Genomic DNA, 23,327 nt, shown 5'->3' on the forward strand with positions numbered 1-23,327 from the left:
GACTCCGCCTTCCTGTCCCCACCCCTTGCCCGTGTGGGAGCTGCCCCCCACACCGAGTCTCCCTTCTCCATCCCCGGCCTGCGTCCCAACCACAACCTTCCCGCCAATGGGCAACTCACATTTTCTTCAGATGCGTGAGTTTTTTAAACATGCCAGTGGCCTCCAGGATGGAAATCTCATTGTTGTTTAACCGTCTGCAAGAGGCAATCAAGGGAACTCACACATCCGTAAATAACACATTGAAGTGTCTTCCAAACTGAGAATTTCTGGGTTTCAAACCCAAAGGGGACTCCCGGCAGAATCTGTTTGACAAGGCCAACTGGCCCTGTTTCCGAGGTGGTCTAGCTGAGCGCTGGAGCCGGGAGGAGGGACGGCCACGAATGGGCATATCTTTAATATTAAAAATGCTATGGAAATTTACATACACAAATGATGTGTGTGGGGGACCATGCACATCATACATATGTGCACCAATTTATATTTTTAAAGAAAAGAAAGTTAAAAGATAGCTTAAGCCCCAACTTGAGCGAATGAAATCATGCCCTCCCAAATGGCAAAAGCATGACTAAGGAAAGGCACCCCCATTTCAAGCTGGTGACCTGCCCTGGATGCCAGATATTGCTTCAAGAGTCAGCAGGGCTGTGAGTCAGAAGCAAAGGGGCCACAGGGGGCAGCTTCCTGCAGAGCCAGCAGCTGCTTACTGGTGTCCCCAGAGGTCCCCAAACAGAGCCCGAGCAGAGGAAAACCAGGAGTAGCCCAGGGTGGTGGGGGGAGGGGGGGCAGGGGAGGAGCGTGGAGGGGCTGGGGGCCTCACAGGTCAGCCGTGGACTGGGGGATGCGCTCAGGGATCTTGGTGAGCTTCAGGCTGGAGCACTCCACCACGCTGGCCTCGCAGCGGCACTTGTGGGGACAGACCACGTCACTGTTGCACTCGCTGTTCAGCTGGTAATCCTCTGTGCCTGTGGGGCGAAGGCGGAGGCCGGGGCTGAGGGGCCCGGGGCAGGTTCCAAGCAGGCTTGCCCAGCCCTGGCCCTCCCGGGCACCCTCAGCCTGCCGCCCCAGCCCCCTAACCACCCACTGCCACCACCATCCCCAGACTGCCCTTGGTTCCCCCTCCCACTCCCTCCTACCTGGAATGAAGTACTGTTCCTTGGCTGCAAAGAGAAGCAGACATACAGCATGACGCTGGTGTGATCATCCAGGACTTGCAGGAACAGCCCAGCCCGCAGCCCCACTGCCCAGTGGAAAGCACCCCAGGAACAAGGCTGGGGTCCCAGATCGGGGCCCCAGGGCCCGTGTGCCCAGCCCCTGTGTGGAGAAGGCCTTCTAGGGAACACAGATGTTCCTGGCCCAGGCCAAGGCTGGGGACAGCACCACACCAAATCAGACCTCTCAGGGGTTGTCACAGCCTCAAGGACTCTCACGTGTGCTGACACCAGATGCAGGAGGCATAGGGAGTCATACGGCCTCCCCCAGGATCCAGGCGCAGAAGCTGGCCCGCACTGTCCCCAGCCAGAGGCTGCTCCTGCTGCCTCTGAGCCTGGGGGAGGCAACTCTCTCACTGAGGGGGGGTCCCAGCCCACCCCCCCACAAGTGTGTTTGTTAAAAGGGCTGAAAGCAGCAGCATGAAAGAGAACTGGCCTGGGCGTGGAGGACCTGGGTCCTTGTCTGGTCCTCCCTGGGGACCCTCAGCAAGCCCTTCCTTTCCCCAGGCCTCAGTAAAGGAAGGGTGGGACTGGACCCCACTCAGGTCCAAGCCTGCAGTTGGGGCCAGCACCCTCGGACACCCTTGCTGGAGCCATCCAGGGGACATCACAGTCCCTGAGCAGGCGGAAGACGGACCCGTGCGCAGGCAGCTACCTGAGCACCGGAACTTCTTGCTCTTGATCTGCCCGATGCGCTTGTTGGCGAGGCGCCCGGGGCTGGCGCAGCGGGCTCCGCTCGTCTCGATGGGGTTGGTGCGCAGGAAGTCCGCCAACCACTTGAGGTTACAGTCACAGATGAAAGGGTTCTGGGCCAGGTGCCTGTCCAAAAAGGGCGGACCAGGGCTGTATCTGTGCTGACCTCCATCTGGATGAGGTCTCGTTGCTGAATGAAGCTCCCACCTTGGAGCCAGGTTGGCCCTGGGGAGACTCTACCACCTGCCCACCACCCGGGGGCGCCCGCCATCTTTGCAGAGGTCGCCACAGCACCAGAGTGAGGAGGGGTCTCTGCAGGCTCTGGAGCTGCCAGCTGTCCCCGCCACAGTCCCCCCTTCAAGTCTCCTTGTTCCCCCTCCCTGGGACATTTTGGAAATGTGAATGGAAGCAGGAAGGACCTGGAGACTGGCCAGGTGAGTCTCCAGGTGAATCCACAGGTGAGGTGACAGAACAGGCACTAGAACCCAGGCTGCTCCCTTTTGGCCATTTTACAGGCCACCTCTTAACACAGAAAGGAAACTCAGAAAGCATCACTGAACAGATATGTATGGGGGGAACGCTCCTCTTCTCTCGCTGGGCCACCTGGTCCCTGGCAGGGTAATGTGGGGAGGGGCAGCTGAGAGGTGATGCTGACTGAGGGAGCCTGGGTCGCTGTGGGCTGCCTTTGCCATTGGTGCTGACCAGCCAGCAGGCTCAGAGCAGTCACATCTGAGTCACCCCAGCATCCAGCTGGACCCCCGTGTCTGGGCTACTGCAGCACTGGGTGTGCCCTGCTTTCCAAACCGAGATGGCCAGGGCAGAGGATTCTAGCACCTGTCCTGACTGCTGTCTCTGAGAGCCAGTGCGTCTATGTGAAAATGCAGTGAGACGGGGCAGGGGCCAGCTCAGAGGACTCACCATGCCGTGGCCAGGTTTCCTTCATCGTTGCTATCAATTCAGGCCGCTTATTGGCATCAGTCTGGCCCCACAGGGGGTGGGTGGCTGCAGGGCTCTCCAAGCAGAGGCCCTACCCTGCACAGGGCCTGCACCCAGCTCAGCTCAGACCCTGGCCTCTCTCTCTTTGGGCTCTGCCCTATGGCCTCTGATCAGAGCCGTCCTTGCCCAGCTGTCCCTGCCTCTCCCCTTTGCAGAGCCCCCCACTTTCCTGCCTGAGTTCTGGCTCCTTCCAGCTCCACCAAGTGGGCCAGGCCCCTCCCACCCCTTCTGTATCCAGTTCAACATTAAAGTCCCAATTAAAACTGTCAGTCTGCACAGAGAAGACATGTTTGCTGACTCCTCGTGGCAGTTTGTAGCTTATTTAAAACGTACTGGGATTCAGGGACTGTCCTGGGATCTTCCAGGCCGCCCACCCACATCTCTCTGGGCCTTCCTGCCAGGCCTCTGCCTGAACTGATTGCAGCCCTCCACCTCAACCTAGATAGAAAATTCTTTTAAAAACCTACTCAGTTATGTTGCTTAGGCGTGTTCAAGGGGTACAAAGAAGAATATATCCTTTTTAAGAGCAGGCAATTTGTGTTAAAACCAACTATAAAGCTTGAACTACCCACAGAGACAGGTGACCTCAGTGCACACTTAAGTATTTGACACAATTTGAATTTTAAACAAAATTCTAACCAAAATCCAAAATTTGGAAAGGGTGTGAAGCTGAGGAGGGAAAGTACTCAGGAGGAAGAGGAAATGTCCATTCAGGAAAAACTGGCCACAGTAAAGGCACACCGGGAAATGCAGGCGTGTGTGGGTGTGCGGTCACCTCCGGGAACATTTGACGGTGGAAGGTGGACCGGAAGACTGATTCTAGTGTTTTTCTTGAAACACACACTAAGAAGTTACAACTAAAAATCTTTGGGGCCAGCTGCCCAATCTCATTCATCCCATTAAACTCACAGTGAGATACCACTTCACAGCCACTAGGATGGCTATGATCAAAAAGACAGAAAATGTGTTAGCAAAGATGTAGGGAAATCGAAGCCTCCTAATGCACACAGGCAGGAATGTCACCTGGTGCAGCCACGTGGGCATACAGCGGCAGCCTCTATACATGTTAAACACAAATTCCCCACTCGACCTAGGAATTCCAGGAGAAATGAAAACGTGTCCACACAAAGATTTGTACGTGAATATTCAGAGCAGCATTATCCATAACGGATATTCAAATGCCCATCAGTCAGAGCAGAATAACCAAGTGTGGCTTATCCACACAATGGGAAATTATTCGGCAATAAAAGGAAACAGAGGAACGATCCACACTGCAGTAGGGATGAACCTGAACACCATCACACAAAGCAAAAGCAGTCAGTCACAAAAGATGATACATCGTATGATACCAATTTTGTGAAATCTCATAAAAAGGCGACTTTACAGAGAGAGAAATTAGATTAATGGTTGCCTGAGTGGGGGCTGGAAACAGGGACGGTTCTCCATGGGCGCAAGCGCTCCGGGGTGATGGAACTGTTCTAGAACTGGGGTCGTGATGACAGCTGAGCCATTGCAAGGGCAGTGAAATCACCGAACTGTGCACTTAAAACAGGGGATTGCCTGGCATGCAAGTTACACCTTATTAAAGCTGTTAAAAGTTTTTTGTTTTGTTTTGTTTTTTAATCTCTCAGAGCAAGTAAAATCGCAGCAGAATCAACACAGCGATGAGAGGGGCCCAGCCACAGACCTCGGCACCGCGGGCGAATTGTGCGAGATCTGGTGAGCATGAGTCTGCTCAGGCCTGATGCGGACCTGGCCTGGGGCTGAGCCAGGAGCCTCTGATGGCACCTTGGGTTTGTTTTCTTTTATTCCTGTTTCAAACTGTGCTCCAGTTGGGAACCAGCTACCGACTGACCGTGAGAGTTCAGTTCTGTTTTACAGCCTCAAACAATGAGGTCTACCCTCACAACTGAGAAGGAAGGTAACTGCTTTCTTAGTGGTGCTGAGGAGATGCCTGGGGTCAGGTCCCTGCTTTCGTTGGGATATCACACAACATCCTCGTGTGACCTTAGGTAAGTCGTGCAACCTGCCCCTGCCTCAGCTGCCTTGTAAGTAAACTCAGAGATGATAGCCCCTCCTCCCATAGGCCATTGCGAGTGTTAAGTAAGATGTTGCACATAGGGAACAGTGGTCCGGCACTTAGCAAGGGCTCAGTAAACAGCAATGATTACCGTTATCAGTGTTACTACTATTCGTGACTACATTTTATATATTATGTGATGTGTATGGTATGTGGTATATGTAATATATCTCGCCTATGGGACGCCCTCTTGTTTGAACATTCTGCCCCAGCTCTGTGCCCCCTTTTGCCCTGGCGGCAGCGGCCAAGATCTCAGGCATGGTGTCTGGAGGGCGGAGGTACTCTCTGAGAGCCAGCCAGGTAAACGGACACGGAGAGAGGCCACCTTTAGTGGCACATCCATTTGATTCAGTCCCTCCCCTCCCACCTTGAGAGGGAGACAGCTCTTCATGTGCCTGTCACTGCCATTGCCCACCCCGAGCTTTCCTGTGTGGGGGTCCCTGGCCTTGCAACCTCCTTAGTGTGTTTCTCTCGAACATTCTGCCAGCTGCTTAAAGTAATCCACCTTGCCCATGTCCACCTGTAGCCTCCAATTTCACGTACTTGGCAAGATTTCCCCATGGTGTGCCACCTTCCTCTCTCTGGCTATAAGGAGATTAATTAGCAGGAATGGGCTGTAGGTGGGTTCAGGGGCTTTAATGAGTTTGTCTTCATGGCCAACACCCCCACGGACATGCAGGGTCCCCAGGGAGCAGGAGCTGCACCTGTCCCGGCACCCCGGGCAGATGGTGTCTGAGGGAAAGGACTGCCCAGCAGATGGACACTGTGGGGGGGATGACAATGACAGTGATGGCTACGACAACATTAATAATAAATACCCACTAAGCACATGTCACCGGACCCACAGGCCAACACATCGAGTCAAACCACAGGGCCCAGAATTAAAGATGTAGAATGAAGAACACCATGTAACTGCCTATGTTTGTTTGGCCACGCAGTAGGTGACAAGAAATCTCCCTGTGCAGAAGCACTCCAGCTAAAACATAAGGACTCTTATTAAAAGCATAACCACGCCCACATGATCAAATGAAGAAAGAAAGTCACACTTCAGATATCACCATTTCACGATCCCTAATGAATGAATGGGCCCAGGCATGAAGATCAATGGCTGTGTTTATCACAGAAAGGGAGACAGCCAGACATCGTGTGCCGCCTGATGGAAGTATGAGATCCTACCAATGACGTCATCTTGCCAACAAAAGAAAGGGAAAAATTGGAACCTGACCAAGCTCCAGGAGTGATTTCTACCGGCAGGATGTAGACAGGACAGGGGGGTGTGGGGAACTGCTCAGGGGCGGGGAGGGGGGGTTTGCAGTCAGGGAAGCCCGTGCTCAGGGAAGCCCCGCGGAGCCCATGGCACAGGGTCCTCAACAAGGAAGAAGGAGGTGGGAGGGTCACTTAAAGATAACCTGAAAACAGTCGGGGCGGCAGGGAAGAGGGGTGTGTGCAGGGGAAAGGAGACCGACCCTAAGTTAAAGTTGGGCAATGAGGACTGGGAGGGCCCCTGCTTTTACTGTGTTTGCAACATTCTGTGACAGAAAACTAAATTCCTAGAGCTGTTGCGCACTAATTTTTAACTTATAATTGTCATTGCCATTACTAGATTTTTTCTGATTTAAGGCACTATCAATTGTAAGAAGTACTATTATTTTATGCATTATCAGAAAAGAACAGCATGCTGTTAATTAAGTGATATGCTATCAGTGATAAAATGCATCCCAATTTCAGAAGTGTTAATGTGAAAACAAAATGTGTCTTAAAATCAATGGATATTATTATTATTATTATTATTATTATTATTATTATTATTATTATTATTATTAATGGTAGCCAGCATTTAAGAAGCATTTTGAGCTAAGCTCTGTACAAATATCCCCTTTAATCTCATAAAAATCCTATGAAGAAGATGGTATCCTCATTTTATGAATGAGTAAGCTGAGGCCCAGAGAAGTAAATTAACTTGCCCAGGGTCACACAGGCAAGATGGAGCATAGCTGGGATTTGAACCCAGGATTGTCTAACCCAGAGCCTGTGCTCTTTCCTCCATAGAAACCATTCCCAGTGAGCAAAAGTCACAGGATAAGACAGTTGCCTGTGCCAGGAGGCTGTTACCTCCCCCTCGGTCCACCTGCTGGGGCGGAGGGCACTCACAGGGTCTGGATGGCCCGCAGGGAGGTAAAGGTGCCCTTGGCGAGGCTCTGGATCTTGTTGTCGTACAGGGAGAGAAGGGAGAGGTTCTGCAGGTCCTGGAAGGCATCGGGCCGGATACAGTTGATCTTGTTGGCGTTCAAGAGCCTGCGGGCAGAGCCAGGGCCAGGTGGTGAGGGGAGAGGCACAGCACCAGACTCGCCAACTGGCCCTGGGCACCTTATTCTCAGAAATCAGAGGGCACAGTAGCAAAGCCACCTTCCAAAGGCCTTTGAGAGGCTCCCCTCCTTCCTAGAGTTCAGCTGGGTTCTCCAGGCAGCTGAGATGGAGTCTGGGCTCCGTTCCTCTGGGGCCCAGAGGGAGAACCCTTGCCTGAACCCTGGTGGCTCAAGGAGGCTTAGCTGGGCCTGGGTGTCCCCTGCAAGAGACAGCTGTCTCCCAGCCACACCGACCTCCTTGGGAACAGAGGTCTCTCAGCTCAGGCACCCTGTGATCTGCTCTGAGTCACCTCCCTCCCCTTCTGGCCTCTGCAGGGCCCCAAAGCCTCTCACAGACCTACAACACCTGCCATCCTTCAAGTTCCTGGTCACAAGTGAAGCCCACGCCCCAGAGAGGTCGGAAAGGCCAGTGTGGAAGGCCCGAGAAGCATTGGCTCCCTCCCCAGGCCCCGCCCAAGCACACCCCTGGGTGGGTCCTTACAGGAGTTGTAGGGTGTACAGGCCTCCGAACACACCCCGGGGGAGATCTGTGATCTTGTTCCCATAGAGGACCCTGGAGAAAAGGCAGCAGAAAGGAGAGTTAGAGGACAGCCCTCCAGGCTGGGCACCACCACGGAGCCATCATAGCAGCGCGGGTCTGTTGTAGCAAGTTGCCAGCAGATGGCAGTACAGTGGTTAAGTTGCCTGTTCTTATTTCACACACAAGTACCCTGTGGGCTCCAGGTGGCCCCATGCCCGTTCTGGCAGGCACAGCCCTCACTCTCCGCCCCACACATGGACCCACAGAAGCCTGCAAGAGGGACCCTTTGGGGAACCTCATGGGGAATTAACCTGATCTGGGATCCAAAAGGAGGCTGTTCCAAGAAGAGAAAAATCTCACGGGCAGGAATAGTTAACGTACGAGCTCTGGCATGTCAAGCAAGTCTGCCCAGCACAGAGAAAACAGCAGGCAGAAGGCATCAGCTGTGTAAGATCCAGGCGGTGGGACATCAAGTGGCCTTTTTACACTACCGTATTTTCAGCCTCTGCACTGAGCATGCATTCCGTGTAGTAAGAGGGAAAAAAGCAGAGGTTCCCAAAAGATATGCAGGCAGGAATGAGTTCGTGCAGACAACCAAAGAATCAAGGGGGCTGGGGAGTGGGGTGCGTTTCCTTCCCGGTATCACAGGCAGCCCCCACGACATTCCCCCTCCACCGACAGTCAGTTTGGGCAGAAACAGCGTGTGCTGTCTCTTCAAACACGGTTCCCCATCGCTCCCGGCGCAGGGCACGGTGCCTGCGGTGGGATCCAGGCTGGCAGTGGGGGAGGAGCCCCCTGTGGCTCGAGTGGGGGAAACACATGGGACAGAGGCTTGGATTTCACCCACCCAGCACCAGGAAGCCCCCGAGACTTGACACAGTCCCTATTTGGAAAGGTCCCTCGAGCTGCTGTATGGAGAAAGGCGAGGAGGGGACAGGTGTGGACGCAGGGAGACAAGGTCAGGGTCGCCCGAAGTGGACAGCGTTCATGAGACCTATTTGTGCGACCTCACACGAGAGCTCCCATGTGATGGGGAGATGGATGGCTGTGGCAAGGCCCCCAAGAGCACAGAGCCACTTAGACGAGTTACTGTTACGCCCGCTTTAGAAGAAGCCTCGATCACTTCTCCGAGGAAGAGCCCTGCACTTCGCAGGCCACCTCCAGGGTCTGACCTCCTCGGCCCACGGCAGTGACCCATCGCCGGGCACTGCACACCCTAAGTGGTGTCCTTCACAAGGGCCTGTGACCTCGGCCTTGACTCCAAGAGAAGACAGTGTATGTAAAAGGCGTGATCTGGCTGCCTCCTGTACTCACCAGCAGGGAGTCCCATCCATTCCACGTCCCAGGACCCTAATCTATGGGAGGCTGTGTCCAGTGCTGTGGAGGGGCAGGTGGAAACACTGTTCCTGGGAGCAACAAAGACCCCCGCCAGTGGGGAGCTCACCTGATGACGGACAGGGCACCCTGAGTGCGCTCTCTACACAAAGTGCCGTGGGACCTCCGAGAGTGAGGGGCTTGGAGGACACGGGGTGGGGGTCGGGGGTAAGCAAGGGGTCTTGGGAAAAAACAGATGAAGTCACATTCCCAAGATGAATTATTTTGGTGTTGCTACATTTAATTTTTATTTTTGTTAGGTAAATTGTGGATGCTGCATGATGCTTTGTGGGTTGACAGACCCCCCAGTAAACCCTCGAGAAAGGGAAACAGAGGAGAGAGGAGGAGGAGAACGCTGTCTTGGCATTGCCCACCACAGCTTGGGATCAGAGCATGTTTGGAATGGAAGATACAGGTGTGGCAGACATCACACTGGAGCTGGTGGCTGCTGCCATTGTAGGTGCCCCGGGGAAGGTTCAGGAGCACAGAGTACTAGGCCTCGGTGGGGAGGCAGGGCCAGCATGAAAGCTGGGCCGGGTCAGATGGCTGCCGCAGAGAATGCTGGGAAAATCCCCACCATGGTGGAGAGAGCATCCCAGTTGCCTGGGCAACAGCTCTGCCTAGATTTTCCATGCACTCAGTCCTTGATTCGCTTTCCCCTCCCCTGCAGAGGGTCCACTGGAGAAGAAGGGGATGCTGGACACACAGCAACCCTGGACTTTGCAGCCAAAGGGAAACCGGGGTGGGTAGGGGCTGTGCTCTCCCTCCAGCAACCCCCCCAGGGGCCTTGGGCTCTGCTGGCCTCTTTGGGAGACCCCCCAGCCCCCTGCAGGAGCCTTGGTGCTGCTACTCACAGCGAGTTCAGGGAGCGGAGGCCCTGGAAGGCATCAGGAGCGATCTCGGCGATCTGGTTGTTGCTCAGGTCTCTGCAGTGAGCCGAAGAGAGGGTGGCTGAATCCCCCAGCGGCCACTAAGCCCTGTCTGGTCCCCTCTACCTCCCAGATGCCATGGGAGGGCAGGGGCCCCTTTGACATTAGAGAGGGGAGGGGCCCACTCTCCCATCCATCAGAAAAACCCATGGCCACTATTGCTCTGTGAGGTTCGAGGGTCATGCACGGTGCGGGCAGGTGGAGTGCTCCAGGCGTGGTCTGTTTTTGACAAGGCTCTCCCCCACCTCCCCGCTGTCTCCTACGTCCCCTGTAATGTCCACAGTGGCTCCCATTGGTGTCTAAGCTGATGTGGGAGGATGACAGTCAATTCTGGTCATATGCCAGACTGGGCTCCACACTTAGGCCCCAGGACAACCCTGCAGGAGGGTCACAACACAGTCATCCTCACATCGCAGATGAGCCACCTAAGGGGCAGGAACTCAGGCAGCGCCTGCCCGGGGCCTCTCGGCCACCAGAGCAGAGTCAGGACCTGCCCGGGGCCATGGCATGCCAGGCCCGGGGCCTTGCTCCTGCCCTAGGCCAACTCTCAGGAAGCCGCGGGAAGCACTCACATCCGCCGCAGTTTTCTGTAGGGAGAGAAGGCTCCCGGGGGGATGGACTTGATTCCATTGAGCTCTAGGCGGCTGCAGAGAGAGAACAAGGAAAGAGAACACAGGAGGTGTCGGGTCAGATCAGCCCAGTGCTGGCTGTTGCCTGCTGGGCTCTAACCAGGCCCTTTGTCCCCCTGGCCTGCTCCCATCCACTGTCTGGAGTCGGTGGGCTGGCATAGGCAGAGGAAGGGGGCTGCTGTGATGTGAGCTCCATTGTCCCAGGCTGCCATGGCTGAAGGGGGCCCACGAATGATGCTAATACTAAGAAACCAATTCTAGCAGCTTCACCCAACTGGGCTGGACAGATAAACCACAGAGGAACACCCCCACTCCCAGCCCTCCAGAGTTGCCCAGCCTTGGCCAGAGAGCTCAGCCAGCAAACTGACTTCTCCATTTGTACTGACGGGCCTCAGGGCAAGCCCCAGGGCGGTGCCGCTCCAGCTCTTCCCTGGACCACCAGGGCCCCACCCGGCCCCAGGGCCATGTCCCCGTGCCTGTCCCGCCCTGTACTCACATCTCTGTCATGGTCTCGGGCAGGTTGGCGGGGATGGCAGTGAGGCCTTTGCCACGACAGTCCACAATGCCGTTGCTGCAGGTGCACATGGCCGGGCAGGAGCCGGAGGAGAGGTTGCAGGAGGGCGCGTGCCCTGCCTCGCCCTGGCCTGTGGGAACAGTGGGCTGTGACCCTGGGTGTCCCGTGTCAGCGCCTCCCTCCAGAGATACACACTGATGAGTAGCAACAGAGCGCACAGTGTTTCTCTGGGTGAGGGTGGTCCAGAGACCACCAAGAACTCCAATGTACCTCTGTGGGCACCGGGCACCTAGAGGCACTTGTTAGATGTTTGCTGAACTTGAATCTAAACCTAACTGTGCTGCACAAAACTGTGGTTCAGGTGCTAGGAAGGAAACCCTAGCCTAAATTCTGAAGCTCCAGGTTCTCGTCCAAGCCATGTAGCACTTTTAGGTCTAAGTCTCCTCGTCTGTCACCAAAGGATGATAACGACTGCGTTTGCTCAGCACATACGCTGTCCCACATGCTGCAGTGAGTGCTATCCATGTGGTTTCTCCTTTAATCCTGCCATTCCACTGAAGAGGAGAATGACAGTATTGTGGCCATTTTATAAGTGAGAAAACAGAGTCCTTGACATTAATTAATTTGTGGAAAGTCGCACAGCTGATAGGTGCTAAAACCAGGATGAAGCACAGTATCTGATAAATTACTTTAATTAAAGCATAAGCTACATAGGGTGTACTCTCTTATGTGCATAGCCAGCTGACTTCTACTTATGGGTGCCCCCACAGAACTGTCCCCCAAACACAGAACATTGCCATCACCCAGGCAGGCCAACCGCCCCTTCTTCAGTGTCACCATTGTTCTGAGATCCAGCACCAAAGATTTGTTCTGCATGTTCCGAGACTTCCCACAAACAAAATCAGACAGCAGCGTCTCTCCTATCTGGCTTCATGGCTCAATGTAAAATCTGTGAGATTCGCCCACATCGTATGTATCATCAGTAGTTCATTCTTTTGTAATGCCACCCAGCACTCGGCTGCACAGACCACCATCATTAGCTAACCCCTCACATGTCGGCGGACGTCAGGGTTGTCTCCCGCTCTGGGAGCTGCCTGGGATCCTCCTGGACACGCGTGTTCACAGAACACATGCACACACCTAGTGGGGATGCTGCAGGGTCACAGATAGACACATGTTGGGCTTTTGTGGGTTCTGCTAAACAGCTGTGGGAAGTGGCTGAGCCAACTTACACTCCCACCAGAGTTTTTTTAATCCTCAGTTGAGGATATGTTTATTTATTTTAGAGAGAAGAAGAGGGAGAAAGAGAGAGGAACATCTATGTGAAGGAGAAACATCTATTGGTTGCCTCTCACATACACCGAGACCGGGGATTGAACCTGCAGCCTAGGTGTGTGCTGACTGGGGAGCAAACCCTCAGCTTCTTGGTGTACAGGATGATGCCCCAATCAGCTGAACCACCCAGCCAGGCCCCACCGGAGTTTTAACCTCTATTTTTTTCCTTGGCTCCCCCGAAAGGTGGTTGCCAAGATCAAAGCGACAAGGTTAGGAGGACTTCTGACATGCTCTGGAAATGCTCTTCTCAGGAGTGGGGCTGTCGCAGTGAGCAAACTCTGCAGGTGGGGGTGGGGTGGGGGGGCCTGATTATAGAAACCAAGGCATTCTAAGTGCAAAGAAAAAGGTTTCATTTCAAAGAAGCGTCCAAGTGAACTATCCATTTCTCTCCCTAAACCTTTGGCTGCTGTAAGGACTCAGAGCAGCAGCGCCAGCCCTGGCTCTCTTCACACTCGAGCGCACGCACGCCTGTGTGCACACACAAGCCCACACTCACACACACTCATTCACACTCTTACTCTCTCCACATACATGCTCATGCAGTCACACACACAGACACGTGCACACACACACACACACAGCAGCCCTGAGCACAGCAGGCTTCAGAGCAGCCTCGGGTGCTGCCCCCGTGGTGCATGGTGCGTGGTATGAGGCGAGCCTCACTCTCGGAGGAGGGGGAGCCAAGCCCAGTGCACGCTCTGCCCTCAGAGCTCTACGCAGCCGGCAGGCTCAGAGGCCGCAGGGCTGGGAGACATGGGCAGCCCCCAGCCCTCTGCTGTGAACCCGAGAACCCTTCCCTCGCTCAGCAAATTTCTCGAGCATCTCTCTGCCAAGCATGGGCAAAGCGCTGGGAACATGGCCAGAAGCCACGACACGCTTATTCCACGTGCTCGAGGAGGTTACAGTCGGTGAGGGACCACCCCAGGGTCAGAGAAGGCTCCCGAGCTCTGCGGGGTGAGGGGGAGTCAGCGGGCAAGGAGGCAGGAAAGCTGAGCCAACAGGGGAGCCGCCTGCAGGAAGGCCGGGTGGGAGGCGCCTGCTCCGGGGAGGGGCGGTGGCAGCCCGGCCAGGACGCAGTGAGTGAAGAGGCCTCGGGGTGGCAGGGGAGGCTGAGCCCACCCTGCCCCAGCCTTGCAGAGCTTGAGGGCAGTTTGGACTCTCCCAGGAGCACCAGGCGGACAGTGAGCACGAGGTAGCAATGACCTGCTCAGACTCGGGGACCCTGTTAAGTCTTTCTGGTTGCAGTACAGAGATCAAAGGGGCCAAGGAGGAGTGGGGTGGGCAGGCAGGAGGCTCGCACAGGACCCCAGGCAGAAGAAGGGGGTATAGACTACGGAGCCCACCTCATCTCAAGCTGAGGCTAGATGGGCCAATTCAAAGGTTTCCCAGGGTAGCAGGGGTGAGGCAGTCACAGGAGGGAAGAGGTGGTAACAGGAGGAGGGAAAGTGGGTAGGACAGAAGGGGACAATGAGGGAAGGAAGACATGGGGGGCAGGAAGAGAGGATAGGCTGGGGCAGGAGGGAAAAGGAGCGAAGGCTGGAGGTGGTAAGTGGAGACAAAGGCGATGGGCGAGAACAGGATGTGACAGGTGGACAGGAGGGGGAGATGGGTGGGCGCAGGAGATGACAGAGGACAGGGCGTGAGGGGTGAAGAAGGGAGGCGATGCATAAGGAGAGGAGGTTGTGTGAGCCGGATGTTAATGTGTGGTGGGGACAGGAAGTAATGGGGGGACAAGAGGAAGGGGCAGAGGCAGGCAGGTGATGGGCAGTCCAGAGTCCCAGCGGCCGGCACCCACCTGCGCAGCTGAACTCGCTCTTCTGGACCTCGGCCACGTTGAGGCCGCGCAGGCTGGTGGGGCCCGAGCACTGGGTGAACAGCCCGATGGTTGGCCGCTGCCTCAGCCACTGCGAGAGCCAGGCCAGGTGGCAGTCGCAGAGCAGGTGGTTGGAGTGCAGGCGGCTGCAGGGGGACAGGGCCGCTCACAACCCCAGCCCCAGAGCAGGACCCCCTCCACCTAGGAGGGGCCAAGCCCCGGGCGCACTCAACCCAAGAGCAGTCTACGCTCCCTCGGCCCCGCAAGCCCTCGGCTCCCACCGGGGGGCCTGTCTCCAGCAGCCGCAGGGAACGCCCCTCCCCCACAGCTGCCCGTTCCCTCCCAGCATGCTCGGCGCACCCCCTCGGCTGGGTACTGCCCAGCTCGTGCAGACCCACCCGCCCCAAATCACGTAACTCATTTTCAAACACAAAAAGAAACCATTTGTTTTCCAAAGAAAAATCAAATACGAATGACATTCAACATCCTTTCCTTTTAGGTTAACTCCCCTGACCCTAGCTCCTACGGGCCCACCCTGGCTGGCCGCTGGGGACGCAGAGAAAGAGCCCCCTCCCCCGCCCCGCCTGTGGAGGCCTCGGGCCCCTGTCCCCACTGCCCGGCACCGCAGCTGTCCCCCTGCCACCTGGGTGGACTCACAAGGTGCGCAGCTTGGGCATGTGGTTGAAGCTGGACACGGGGATGGTGGTGATGTTGTTGTTGTTCAGCGTCCTGACGGGGAAACCAGAGTGGGTCAGCCCCCGACCGGCAGCCTCCTCCTGCAGGCAGGAGCCTCCGTGGAGGGAGAGCGGGCCTTCCCTCCGACGGACAGGCAGCCTCTCCCGCTGTGTTCCCTGGTCCGCCTTCGAGCTGGACCAGCACCGGGCTGGACCCGGGGGGCTATGCCAAAGGGCATGGGGCTTAGAGCCACCCTCAGGGGAAGCCCCGAGCTGAGGCGGGGATTAGGCGGCAGCTGCACCAGGGACTTGGAGTCTGGCAGGACCCGGGAGAGGAGCAAGGAGGCGAGGCCGCGCGTGCAGGCTCAGGCTGGCTTACAGAAGGGGTGGGGTTTAGACAGCCCTGTGTCAGAAACTCCTGGCAGACACCGCCATCGCCGTCGCGCCGGGGGTCCGCATAGGCAGGATGAACCTGGGCCCCACCACTGCAGGCACAGAGCCTTCGTGAGCTCGAGTCTAGGAGGGCCTGCAACCCGCCTCCAGGCTCCTGTCTCCTGTGCTGCTCCGGCGCCCCAGCCCCAGCTGCCTGGGCCCCGGCACCTGCGTGAGCCGGGCTCTCCGAGCCTCTGCTTCCCTTCCCGGGTTTTACTCACAGCACCTCCAGCCCGCGAAGGGCCCGGAAGGCCCCTTCCTCGATGCAGCTGATCTGGTTCTTGTCCAGCTGTCTGTGAAGCAAAGGAAGGGTGCAGAGAGGGGACATGCCGCTGAGAGCAGGAACGTCCAGATGTTTTAATCCGGCACCACATTCACCTTTTTAAAGAGTCCTGGCCCTCCTCATTCGTTCAGCACAAACGTGCCAATCCAAGCAGTGAATGATGAGAGTTTAAATAATTCCTCACTTTTAGTTAGAGCAATAAATGTAAATAAAAGCTGTATTATATTCCTCCACATAACCTTGCATATGTCCTGGGGAAGAGGCACCCTGCCCCATTTTGGAGGCCACCTAGAGGGTGCTGGCAGCTGAAAAGTGAGTCTGGCACAGAAGCGAGGGCAGCCAGAGCTGGCAGGCAGGTTTCCGCCCGAGTGCCAAGTGAGACAGACGAGCTGCGGCGACCTGGAGCGCCGCTCTGCGAATAAGCTGCAGCTGGCTCTGGGCTCCTCGGGAAGGAACGCTGAGGTCAGTTACCAGCGTCCGCTACAGGCATGGGGGCGGGGTCAGGGAGTGACAGGCAGGCCCGGCATTTGCCGTCCCTGCAGCAGACTCGGGGAGGTGGCAAGCCTGGACCAGAATAAATTTGAATAAGAATAAGCCATTCCATTTAAATTGCATTTGACAAAGTGCCATGCCACATCTCATTTAAACCTCAGGACAAGCCTGTGAAGTGAATGTGACATCCTCATTTTACAGAACAATATATTGAGGCTCAGTGAAGTTAACTGACTTGTGGCAGCTTATACAATTAGTGTCTGAAAGATTCAAGCCCCACTCTCCCAATCCACCAATGGGCGAGGGCAGGAGACTTTCCATCCAAACGGACAAAAAAACGCCACCTTAGAGGCTCACACTTAGGACATTCCCTTCAACCAGGTCCTCAAAGGCTGCCTGTTTCCTCCCACTCCAGATTGTTCCAGAAGACCATGCTGGCACCAGCCACCTCAGAGCCCAGCAGTTCCTTGGCTGCCTGGACCTCAGGGCCCAGCAACACCCACAAGGACACTGCCAGGGGTGGCCCTGCAGCACCCAGCCCCTCCCCATCCCAGGCTGGTACTCACAAGTTTTTGAGGTCCGTAGCTCCACGAAAAGCCTTCCTGGGGATAGCCTGGATGGCGTTCTCACTCAGGTCCCTGTGAGGATTGAGCCAAAGGGAGAAATATGCTGGTGAGCAGAGATTTCTCCAGAAAGCCCTGATGAGCCAGGGAGGTCAGGGGTCTGGACAGAGGGACAAGCCACAGCTGCATCCCAGGACTGTGCTGGTGCCTGGCCCACAAAGGCCCTGCATAAGTATTCACTGAGTGAATGAATGAGTGAATGAATGAATGAGCTGGAGCTTGGTACCCAGCCAGCCACTTCCTGTCCTCTGGGCTGGAGGGTTGCAACTGGAGGGAGAAGCTTTGGGGAGGGGTACCCAGCTGTGCCAGACCCCACCCCTGCCCCCTAGACCCACAGAGGTCAGCTCAGCCTCAGAGACACAAAGGAGACAGCAAACAAGGAAGGGCACCTCAGGGCCCACGGCCACCCTGGGACCTGTGGGGAGTGCACGGAAGCCCACTGTCTCAAGAAAAGCACCTTTGGCCCCCAGGCTACCCAGCCAGTAGGTGGCCACACAGGTCCGAACCTCCAGGCTGGGCCTGACCCGACCCCCACTCTCAGGACCCTCTTCACTGCGAGGGGCCTCTTCACTACAGACGTTTACAGGTGTCCCTTCCCTCCCACAGCAGCGAGGCCAGCTGCCGTGGGCTCTCAGCATGGCCCCCGGAGCCCCACTGCCCAGCAGTTCACGTGTGAGTGCGTCTAACCCTCACAGGTGCACACGGTAAAGGCTATCACCACCCTATTTCGCAACGGGGAAAGGGAGGCTCAGAGAAGTTAAGCAGCTTCTTCAAGAGAACACAGCTGGTGGGTGGTGGCTTTGGGATTTGAACCCAGGCCGTCAGGTCACAGAGCAGCCCTGGGAGTGGGAAGCATTACCTCACCCACTCTACAGAGGAGGGGACTTAAGCATTTCACTCAAGGTTGACTAGGATGGGGACCCCGGCAGTCTGCCAGAGAGCCTACACCAGACACTTCCGATGGCCAGGGCCAACTGTCCCGGCATGGGACCCACGTCAGGCAGCCCGCAGGCCCCAGCCCCTTCTCCTGGGCCAGGCCCTCGGGACTTGGCCATCTCTTCCTGTCACCCATTCACCCCATGGGCCTCAGGCTTCACCTGAGAACACGGCCCCCAGGCCCCCCAGCACTGTCCCCTGAGCTGCGGGGGCTTCCATCATTCTGTCTGGGTTTTTCTGCCAAGATGAGGAAACAGAAGCGCTGCAGCAGAGTGCACAGGACCCTGAGCTCCGAAAGGCCGGTTCGAGTCCCAGCTCCCACCTCCTGCCTATGCGTCTACAGGCCGGCCCAGTGTCTCTGTGCACTTGGTACCAGGGCCCGACAGCCCACACTGGCTCTGTTGTTCCCTTGGTCTGTGGGCCTGCTCTCGCCTCTTCTTCAGTGGGATGCTGGGTAGGGTCATCTGACAGGTGAATTACTTCACTGGGTGCAAGGGCTGAGCAGGCCACCAAGATAAAGGAGATGGCCCGAACCCAGGAACTCACAGCCACAGTCACGAGGGGCCAAGGCAGATGTGGGAGCCCCACACGGAGCCAAACTGGCTTTCATGGAGCACCACACACCTGTGGCACCCATGGGCTCACACAAGTGCAGGCAACCACAGGAGCACGGAACACCCTAGAACACTCACAGCCCGTGGGGGGCACACAGGAAACCAGTGAATGAAATCTCCATCCTTCGTTCGACGAGCATGTGCTGGGGGCTGGCTACCTGCTGGGGGCACTGCGGAGGCGCACACTGCAGCTCACAGCAGTCGTGGGGCGGGCAGTATTTCCAAAGAGATGCGCGAGCCTGGGGAAGCGCGGGACCCACTCTGCCCGAGCGGCAGGAAAGGAGCTCTGAAGCAGATCCTGAAGAGTAAGTCAGAGCTCACCAGGCAGAAAGGGGGAACCCGGGAGGCACCTTCTGAGCAGTGGGAACAGCATGTGCAAAAACCCAGAGGCAGAAAGGGGCAAGGCAGCTCGGCAGGGGGCTATCGCACAGTTCAGTGTGGCTGGCAGGGGTCTATGGGAATTTTGTGGCGGCTTAAAAAATTGTCCACGAATTCTTTGACATTCCTTCCTTGAAAAGATGAAGCTTAATTCTCCCCTTCATTGTGGTGGGATTGATGAACTCACTTCTGAAGAATAGAGTATGACGGAAGTGATGGGTAATCTCCAAGATTAGGTCATAAAAGATCCTTGTAGCTTCCTCCTGACTCTCTCAGATGGCCTTCTCTGGGAGAAGCCAGCCAGAATGTCACCAGGACACAAGCAGGTCTCGGAGAGGCCCACATGGAGCGGGCCCGAGGCCTCCTGCCAGCAGCCAGTACCGGCTTGCCAGTAACGTGAGTGACGCATCATGGGAGTAGCATCTCCAGATGATACAGCCTGGGCTTGATGTTTGTATCCCTGCCCAAATTCAGAGGTTGACATCCTCACACCCAATGCAATGGCATTAGGGAGTGGGGCCCTGGGAGGGGCTTAGGCTACAAAGGTCCTCCTGAGTGGGGTCAGTGCCCTGATAAAAGAGTTCTCAGAGAGCGTCCCTGCCTTTTCCGCCTGGGAGGGCACAGTCAGGAAAATCTCGTGAGAGACCCCAAGTCAGAACCACCTGGCCACCTATAGGAACTGTGAAGTAATAAGTGTTTATTGTTTTTGTGGGCCACTGTGTTCTGAGGTACGTGGCTACACAGTGGTCAACGACTAAAACAGGGGTACTTTGCGGGAATGAGCCAAGAGAGGAGAGGCTTGGAAGCTGCGCGGAGAGCGTGGCCCTGGCATGAGGGCGTGAGGACCCTCGGGGGTTCTGAGGAGGGCAGGGCAGCGCTGAGACTTGGCAAGGATGAGCCGAAATACGTTAGGGACTGGGCTCCATCACTTCCCTCTTTGGGCCTCAGTTTCCCCATTCGTCAAATACAGAGGCTGGACCAGATGATGTCTGTTCTCCTCACCAAGGTGTGTGTACCCCATGCCGAATACCCTGAGACACAGCAAGGGAGGGGCTCGGCTGCTGGGGCATTTGAGATCCCAGGGAGAAGGTGAGGGACAGGGGGCCCATTGCTGATAGTGTGGCTTCTGAGGAGTGGGATGGAAAATGACAGACTCTCCTGCTCCTGCCCTCAGGGAATCAGAGAGCAGAGCACATGTGGTGACGGCAAGACAAGGGCAGGGAGGTCAGCGTCCTAGAGACATCTACAGAATCAGGAAGATGGAGGCTGCCCGGGGGGCGAGGACCTCCAGCGGGGCCCTCGACTTGGCCCCAGCCGGCCATCAGCCCTTCAGCCAAGCCTAGGGGGGAGATGGGCCGTAACTCGCATCCATTATTCTGTTTAATCCTCACAACAGCCCTGCAAGGAAGGTTTTTCTGCTTGTATCGATTGTTTTATTGACTTCGGCCAAGCTGGTTCCAGAAAGGCTTTGAGGTAGTTTACAGGGATTTATAAAGCAGCAGGAGAGCAGGAGTGAAAAGTGGGTCAGAGAGAAGAAGGAAATCAATGGCAGATACCAAGAATGCAGCTGCAGGCGACCCCCACACCAGCCAGGTCCTGGCGGGGCATATGGAAAGGGGGTACTGGCCAGTTAATAGCCCCCAATCTATGAATAAATGTAAAAGGACCAGATTCTCCAGAGCATAGCTATTTGGGGCACCACGATGAGACAAGAATTTCCCCAGGGGTCTTAATAAAAAAAAGACAGCGTGGTCTGATCAATAACATTAGATCCTTATAATAAATGGGTTTCAAGTGTCTGCTTCTTAGAACAGCATCACATCAAAGTGCGGTTCGGGGAAAGCAATTCTGTAAGAACTCACACCAGGAGCTCGGTGTGGGGGAGGGGCGGGAGCACTTTTGCAAGGGCAGGAGACACGGTGGAGTCTTGAGTGATCCGGGGAGCCGGTGGATTTGCCTGGAGAGGAAGGTGCTGGGGAGAGGAGTTGGCAGAGAAAAGCCTTGCAGGCCAGAGAAAGTGGCAGGCTGGACCAGAGAGGGGTGTGTCTGACGCTCTGTAGACCTTGCTCTGGGGCACCAGAGCTTACAGAGGGAAGACGCCATCCCTGGGCATGCAGGCGGAACAGCTCTGAGAGCCAATCCGAGAGCTGCGTGTCCAGGGGCGGAGCCGAGCGTACCTGGGACCTTCGGCCCAACCCCGGGTCAGGCCACAGCACTGAGCAGCTCACATGGTTTAAACGAGCAAAAGAAACAGAATTGGAGACGCTGGAAGAGGCCAGCCTCTCGACCTGAGGAAACCCGGCGAGCCTTGGAAGTCTGAGAAACATGCAGCAGGCTGGCAGCAGAAAGGGCTTGACTTTGCCGTGAGAAGGTTCTCGGTTCAATTCCCGCTTCTACCATTGACCAGCCGTGGGCCCCAGGAAGTTAGGCACCTGAGAGCTAGTTTCCCTATTTGTAAAATCGAGATAGAAATACCTCTGGGCTTTGGAAAAGATGCAGTTCATATATTTAAGCCTCTGTCCTTTTACCTCCATTTGGCAAAATTTCATAAATGCTGGCTTTTGTCCCTCCCTAAACAGTCTGCCCAGTGCTTTTCTGGGGTTCTGACTATTGTTTCCATCATTTCCTCTAGGGGGCGCCAGAAGCCTTTCCTCGACTTGGATGTCCTCTCCCCGCATCACAGCACAGAACAAAGCTATTCTCTCATTTTATTTCTTTTTCTGCTCCAATTGACTTTCTACCTGGTCAACAATTGTTCTGTGTTTACAAAACCATTTGAAATAAAGTTTCTCATCTCCGTTTTCACCCAGTTGCCATGAAAACCCAAAAGGCACCACCCACACCTTTCCCCATCACAGTTCCCCAGTCCAAGAGCCTCCTCTCGTGATGACCTTGTCACAGGTCCCGAAGTGACGAGTGTGTCGGGGCAGAAGGGCAGATTCTGAGGGAGACCACCCTGGAGGAGGGAGGGTTCCGGAGCTGGAAGGACAGCACTGGGGGGCCTGTCCTGGCCAGGGTAAGCGAAGGGCGTGGAACCATGGGGCAGACGGAGGCTCAGAAAGAGGTCCCAAGCAGGACAGCGAAAAGCAGATTCTTAGAGCAAGGACACAGCAGCCAGACATGGGACAGGGCTGGAGAGAGAAACACAGGCCTGGGGACAGATCCTAGGGTGAGGACCAGGTCCTGGATCACTGACACGTTCCCAGGGGATGCTGACACGGCTGGCCCGGGAAGCACACACAGAGTGGCGGGGGAGGGGAAAGTCCACAGCTGAGAGTCACAATAAAAGCATGGGTTCAATAAGCCCTGACTGGCCCACTTAAATTACATGGTCTTAGGTGAATCAACTTCTTTGGCCTCGGTTTTCTCATCTACAAAAGGGGTGGGAAGTAGCACCTACTTTGCAGGATCTGATGTGAAAAGCACTGTGTGTCTTGCCCCTGCCTGCTCCTCCACTTATGCTGATGTCCCTTCAGTTCCTCAGATCTTTCTGCCACAGGACCTTTGCACTTACTCTTCCCCTGCCTGGAATATTCATCCTCTCTTCACCCAGGAAATTTCCATTCGCCCTTCATACCTCGGTCCACAAACACACCCCCTGACGGCTCCCTCTGCTCCAGGCTTCCAGGACTCTATGCTCCTCCTCAGCACTAATCCAGAGTTGTAATGAAATACTGGTGTATTGAAATTCAAGAATCCCTGATTTTTGGTTAATTAACACCCATCGCCCCCTCCAGACCATAATCGCCCCAGTTCAGACAGTCTCTTGCTTCCCGTTGTCTCCCTGGACCTGGCACATTGAAGGAGTCAGTCATTTTTAGCTGAACTGGACTAAAGTGGCTCCAATCTCTCTGCCTTTTCCCGACCCAAACTGGGAGTCTGGACAGGCAGTGAGGCTGAGAGGAGAAGGCAGGGCTTGGAGACGAGGGCCCCGAGAGGGAAGGGAAGTGCTGGAGAAGCGCTTGTTGCTGCCCATGTTGTTACAATCCGCCCTGCCCACCCCTTCACATGTCCTCACGGAACATTAATAACTGAACATCCTCGGTGCTTCTGAGGTGGCACCAGCTGCATCAGCAGGGAGGCATGGGCAGCCGCTGAGGAAGGCGAGTGACTCTTCTGGGAAGAGAGGGAGCGGGAGTCCACTCTGAGGGGCCTGGAGTAAAGGGCTTGCGGGCAAAGATCCCAGCCAGAACCCTGCCACCCAAGATCAGGGGTCTTCAGAGGCAAGCTGCTGCAATAGCAGCCCCCAGGGTCTGGGAACACTCGGGAGACCCCAGCCAGGGCCCTTCCCCTGAAGAGAAGGACCACACCCCGACTTGGGCACCATCCCAGGCACCCCACTCCTGCCACCCCTCTTCCCGAACACTGCCAATCTTCCCAGCCTCTGCCAGGGCTGGAGGAGGCAGGGGCTGGGAAGCTGAGGTCGAGACCCCATGTTCTC

General features: G+C 55.9%; 1 protein-coding gene across 1 annotated transcript in view; it reads right to left on the minus strand.

The window, feature by feature from the left end:
• Window positions 1-23,327, minus strand: part of SLIT1 (slit guidance ligand 1) — a 149,871-nt gene that overhangs the window by 31,568 nt on the left and 94,976 nt on the right. The window contains exons 5-17 of the mRNA XM_045853799.1: window positions 16,902-16,973; window positions 15,782-15,853; window positions 15,112-15,183; window positions 14,437-14,600; window positions 11,289-11,436; window positions 10,736-10,807; window positions 10,089-10,160; window positions 7,822-7,893; window positions 7,126-7,269; window positions 1,861-2,024; window positions 1,131-1,154; window positions 815-959; window positions 120-194 (exon numbers count right to left, since the gene is read on the minus strand). Coding sequence (XP_045709755.1) covers window positions 120-194; window positions 815-959; window positions 1,131-1,154; window positions 1,861-2,024; window positions 7,126-7,269; window positions 7,822-7,893; window positions 10,089-10,160; window positions 10,736-10,807; window positions 11,289-11,436; window positions 14,437-14,600; window positions 15,112-15,183; window positions 15,782-15,853; window positions 16,902-16,973 — 1,296 coding nt within the window. The remainder of the gene's footprint in view (window positions 1-119; window positions 195-814; window positions 960-1,130; window positions 1,155-1,860; window positions 2,025-7,125; window positions 7,270-7,821; window positions 7,894-10,088; window positions 10,161-10,735; window positions 10,808-11,288; window positions 11,437-14,436; window positions 14,601-15,111; window positions 15,184-15,781; window positions 15,854-16,901; window positions 16,974-23,327) is intronic.

The sequence above is a fragment of the Phyllostomus hastatus genome, unplaced genomic scaffold (assembly GCF_019186645.2).
Source record: "Phyllostomus hastatus isolate PE091 unplaced genomic scaffold, TTU_PhHast_1.1 phas_scaffold_1066, whole genome shotgun sequence".
NCBI lineage: Eukaryota > Metazoa > Chordata > Mammalia > Chiroptera > Phyllostomidae > Phyllostomus > Phyllostomus hastatus.